Source organism: Barbatula barbatula (genome assembly GCF_947034865.1).
Source record: "Barbatula barbatula genome assembly, chromosome: 25".
In the NCBI taxonomy this organism is placed as follows: domain Eukaryota; kingdom Metazoa; phylum Chordata; class Actinopteri; order Cypriniformes; family Nemacheilidae; genus Barbatula; species Barbatula barbatula.
Window position 1 is genome coordinate 17,417,568 of NC_136788.1, and position 4,739 is coordinate 17,422,306.

Genomic DNA, 4,739 nt, shown 5'->3' on the forward strand with positions numbered 1-4,739 from the left:
CTGTTTATCTACCAACCATCATTATTGTGATCAGTATTCGCTTTAGTTGAGCTCTTGATTCTTGTGTTTTAACATTAGGTTTCTATTGTCTGTTATAACACCATTGTCATTGTTGCTAAATACGATTGTTCAGGCAATGAAAACTAAGATTCATTGGGATCAGGTGATAATGATTGTAGTCTTTAGGTATTGCGTAAATAATTGCTCTTGAGTGCATTGTGTCATTGATATACACACACAAAATAACTTTAAACTGATGAATCAATCAGACATGAAGAATCAGTATACTACAAAGGTAACATTGTGACTCCCAGCATGCATTGCAGTTCATCTGTGTATCTGAATTAGTTTGATGATCGTCACCATCGTTGAGGGTCGTACCACGAGTGTTGATGTCAGGAAAACTTTCGGTTTTATTGATCACAGTAACCTAGCGTTGAGAACCAGAACACTCAACTTCATTTAATATTATTGATCATCTTTTTACAGCTTGACACCCATCACAAAAAGTAACCCACTCCAAGAGGAAAGAGAATAACTTCAAGACAGTCAAGAGTCAAACAAAAGCAAACAAAGAATTCGCTTTGAACACCTTGTAACCGCAATGGAGCTTTCATCTCACAGATTTGTTGACACTTGTTTTTTTACAGAACTTCAGCATATACAGTAAAATCTGTTGAAAATGTCAAAAAGACACTCACAGTGTATATATAATCCACACTCTCAGAGTATAATACACTGTATTATATACACACTGTGAGAGTTAATTTGACCGTTCTTAACATGGGAATTTAGCTGTGTACATAACATTTCTAGATGCATTAACACGTATGGGCTGTGTTCCCAACTCAACTTTTCACCCGTCGTTTAAAACGACTCTCATATGGGTTAAAGTTTCACATTACAGTCTGGGGCTTTAATATGTTGCGTGAGCGTATATGTCAGGGTTCTGCCACGAAGTGTCAGGTTTTTCTAGTCTTCGGGCAGGATCTTGACAGTATCATGTCTTTTGTGTGCGTCTCGTCTTTGGCCCCGCCCCTCTCGTTCTCTCATTAGCGTCCCTTTAGTGTTTCAGTCCCCACCTGCCTTGTATTAATTATCCTTGTTAGTCTCCTTATATATTGCCTCTGTGTTTGCTGTCCTGTGCTGAATTGTTTTGCATTACTTTCATGTCGTGTGATCTTGTTGCCTTGCCTTGCCGTGTATCCTGTGTTCTCGTTTTTGCCCTATTGTGGGAAGTCTTTTGTTCTTGTTTATATTTAGTTTGGTTACATCTTTACCCCATCGTGGGCTTTATTTTATTATTAAATATTCCATTTATGCACTGCTGCCTGCGCTTGGGTTCTTCCCCTAAAAATCCCTGACAGTATAGCTACAAAATATGACCCGTATCAATGGCCAGCGCTGATTCTTCAATCAGTGACAAAGAGTCAATCTTGGCTGTGGCTGTTTCTAAGAACAAATGTGATTAATGTTCCTCCTTACAAGCATCATGAACTTCTTATTGATCCGTTCTTGTTGACGAATCAACCTAATCATTTGTGTAACTTTAGAAAGGATATCATCCGTTGATGCTGTCGCTTTGGCTCTGCGTTTGCTCTTCATATCTTCCTTCATTCTGAACAACAGTTTATGAAATGAACTTTCCCCACAAGGATGGTAAAATCTGAGTGATGCATCATTAAATGATGCGTGTGAGGGTTTGTTTTATGGTTAAGGGATTGAAAGCATCATCAGGTCACTAGAAACAATAGAAGTGTGTGTAGTGGACAGATCTAACAGCATGTGTGTGTGTGTGTGTGTGTGTGTGTGTGTGTGTGTGTGTGTGTGTGTGTGTTCAGCAGTGTGTACATATACACACAACACCCTGACAAACCTGTTCATAAGAGACATGACGTGTGTTTACCCCTCAGTCTCAAAATCTCACAGAAATATTCTCCATTTCAGCACACGATACAACGTCTGCTTTCTTCTTTCAGATCTGTGTTAAGTCCTCTTCAGACCAACAGAATCTCTTCTTCTATATCATCAGATGTGTTTAGTATAAGAAACACATTTTATCTCTGTTTATAATCAATGATTACATTTTAATACATTCCTGAAGTTTATCAGCTAATAAATCTGTTATATATCTTATAGAAAGAAAGGAATCCAGATTATCTGCCGAAACTTAATCCATCACATCTGGAGCGTGTGTTCAGGGTGTGGGCGGGTCTCTAGAGAGATGGGGTGTGGAGATGTCTTGGCCAATCAGAGTGATGAGAGGTTTACAGTGACTGTGGATCTGACTCGCAGTGAGTTCATATGAAGACGGTTAAACTGGAACGGTAAGATCACTGCTTATGTCTGTTTAACTGCATCAACTTCACTGTAAAAATCACTTTCTAACTAAATATTCTTGTCTTGTTTTCCAGTACAAATGTCTACAAATTCTTGAATCAGATGCTTTTTCTTGATGAGCAAAATGACATGTATTGGTCACTAAATTCAAGATTATTTTTCTAACCCCATTGGAAGATTGTTTTGATTGTTTTAAGCACAAATTCACTGAAATTTCATATTTATTGTCTAATAACAAGACTTGCTTTGTTAGGTCATTTTGTTCATCAAGAAAATGCATCTGGATTCAAGAGTTTTTAGCCGTTTGTACTGTAAACCAAGACAAGAATTCTAAGTAAGAAAGACTTTTTCTGCAGTGTTGATTTTGCTTTGGTATGTTTCTGTGATGCGTTTATTTGAGATTTTCTCTGGACTAGCTGAACAGACACAGTTGTCAATCATGTCCCGTTGGACACACGCACAGTTTATTTCTCATACGATTTGAGTTTTAAGATGAGTTATGAGAGAACAAGGTCTTATCACCATTTAAAGACAATTCTGCATTGTTGCAAAGCAGCTTTACAGAAAACGGTCTGTTATAAACCATGACACTATTGTTTCTCACGCTGATGTCAATCTAACTGCACTATTGTTGACTGTCACCCGTCACACACAGACAAACAGCTGTGAGTTAACACTGAGAGATCATTCAGTGACTCTAGATGGAGTCGTACCACGGAGACCAGCGGCTCGACCCGGCTCAGAATGAGGATTCGGGATCGTTCGGGGTCAAAGTGCAGGTCCAGGGGTTCCACGGTCGTCCTTACGTGGTCCTCGACGCTCCGGGGAAAAACATCCCAGAGTATCCTGACGTGTTTATGACGGAAGACCAGCATCAGGGTTTGCGCTCATATATGTGCGGAAGTGCTTCAAAGATCCAAACTCCTGGAGCGGATATCACATCTCCGAGAAAGAGCCCTGAGATTCACAGACCGTATGATCCCATTCGGAGTCTCCCGTACCACAGAAACACAGCAAGTCAGTCCGGTCGAGTTTGGTTTAGCAGCCCTCCGTCCCCCGTAAACGCCTCGCCCGTGATGGTAAAGAGAGCTCGGATTCCTCTGCCAGGAGCGGACAAAGAAGTGGAGAACATTCCCTGTCAAACATCTCGTATCATCTGTAGACCCGATGATCTGGAGCTCAGAGAATCATCTCGGCTCGCTCCAATGGGTCACATGAGCCGGATGAGACCAGACGACAAGAAACGCTCAAGAAGCGCTGAGTCCAGATTAACAGTCACGGATCCAAAGAGATCAGCCGTTGAGATGGAAGTCGAGAGCTCCACTGATGCGTCTTCCGCTATGAGACGACAGGAGGTCACAGAGGTCAGATCTGCAGGATCTACTGAGAGGTCAAAGGTTAAAGGCGCAGAGAAGAGCAGCGAAAGGGAAGCTCAGGTAGAGAACATTCAAACAATGTGACTAAATAAACACACGACCAGACGTTTAGAAGCTTTACTGTACATTAGAACGTGTTTGCTTCCATGTTTGAAACGATCAATGAGTTTTGGTTGAATAAAAAAATAATGAGGAGAAATCAGCTCAGTGTGAGTCCTCAAGAAACTGCTTGAGAAAAGAGAACAAACTGCACACGAAGACCGACTACACTGAAAATCATCCAATATAACACAGTTTTCATTTCCTTTAGAAATGATCTTAACATCATTTACAAAGTTAAATTACACTCTTAAAAAAGGAGCTTGAAAAGGTTGGTAGAAGAGCCTTTTGGTTCCAAAGAAAACTTTTAACATCTGAAGAACATCTCTGTTTAATGGAAAGGTTCTTCAGATGATAAAAAGTTAAGAAGGAGACAAGGAGACGCTTCTTTAAAGAACCTTTGACTGAACGGCTCCCGTATGATTCTTCTATGGCATCACTGTGAAGACCCTATGAAGCACCTTTATTGTTCAGTGTGTGTGATGACAGATAATAGAGACTCAATATCTGACTCTAAATGGTTCCAGTCTAAATGTGAAGGGTTTGATTTGGGTTTACATGCGATATTTTGATGATTAGTTTGGATGTTTTTAGATCACACCTGATCTGTTGAAAGGACAGCGAGAACTTCCAGATCCACCCGATGAGAAGACAGCTAAACAAGTGATGTTGGACTACCTGAGCCTGGGGTGAGAATGTTTCACTTCAACTCTTTGTTTGACACTTTCATCGTTTCAGTTATGAAACTATGTGCATATTATGGGATGTTTTATAAGTATAGTAATCATTCAGTAGCATATTTGATCAGTTTAACATAGTATTGACATTTAAAGCTGTACTGTAGTTAATATCATCAGTGAGATTTATTCAGACAGTCCGTGTGAATTCTGTTGAACATCTGTGTCCATTTAACAGTAAAAGAAA

At 40.0% G+C, this 4,739-nt stretch overlaps 1 protein-coding gene across 2 annotated transcripts in view; it reads left to right on the forward strand.

Moving 5' to 3' along the window:
* The first annotated feature begins 2,269 nt into the window (after nucleotides 1-2,269).
* Nucleotides 2,270-4,739, forward strand: part of LOC306890045 (cingulin-like protein 1) — a 7,220-nt gene continuing 4,750 nt past the window's right edge. The window contains exons 1-3 of one of the 2 annotated variants that reach the window (XM_079449510.1): nucleotides 2,303-2,327; nucleotides 2,996-3,776; nucleotides 4,410-4,504. In XM_079449510.1, coding sequence (XP_079305636.1) covers nucleotides 3,042-3,776; nucleotides 4,410-4,504 — 830 coding nt within the window. In that variant the 5' untranslated portion in view covers nucleotides 2,303-2,327; nucleotides 2,996-3,041. Of the gene's footprint in view, nucleotides 2,328-2,995; nucleotides 3,777-4,409; nucleotides 4,505-4,739 lie in introns of both variants that reach the window. The other variant, XM_079449511.1, reaches the window with a different exon arrangement.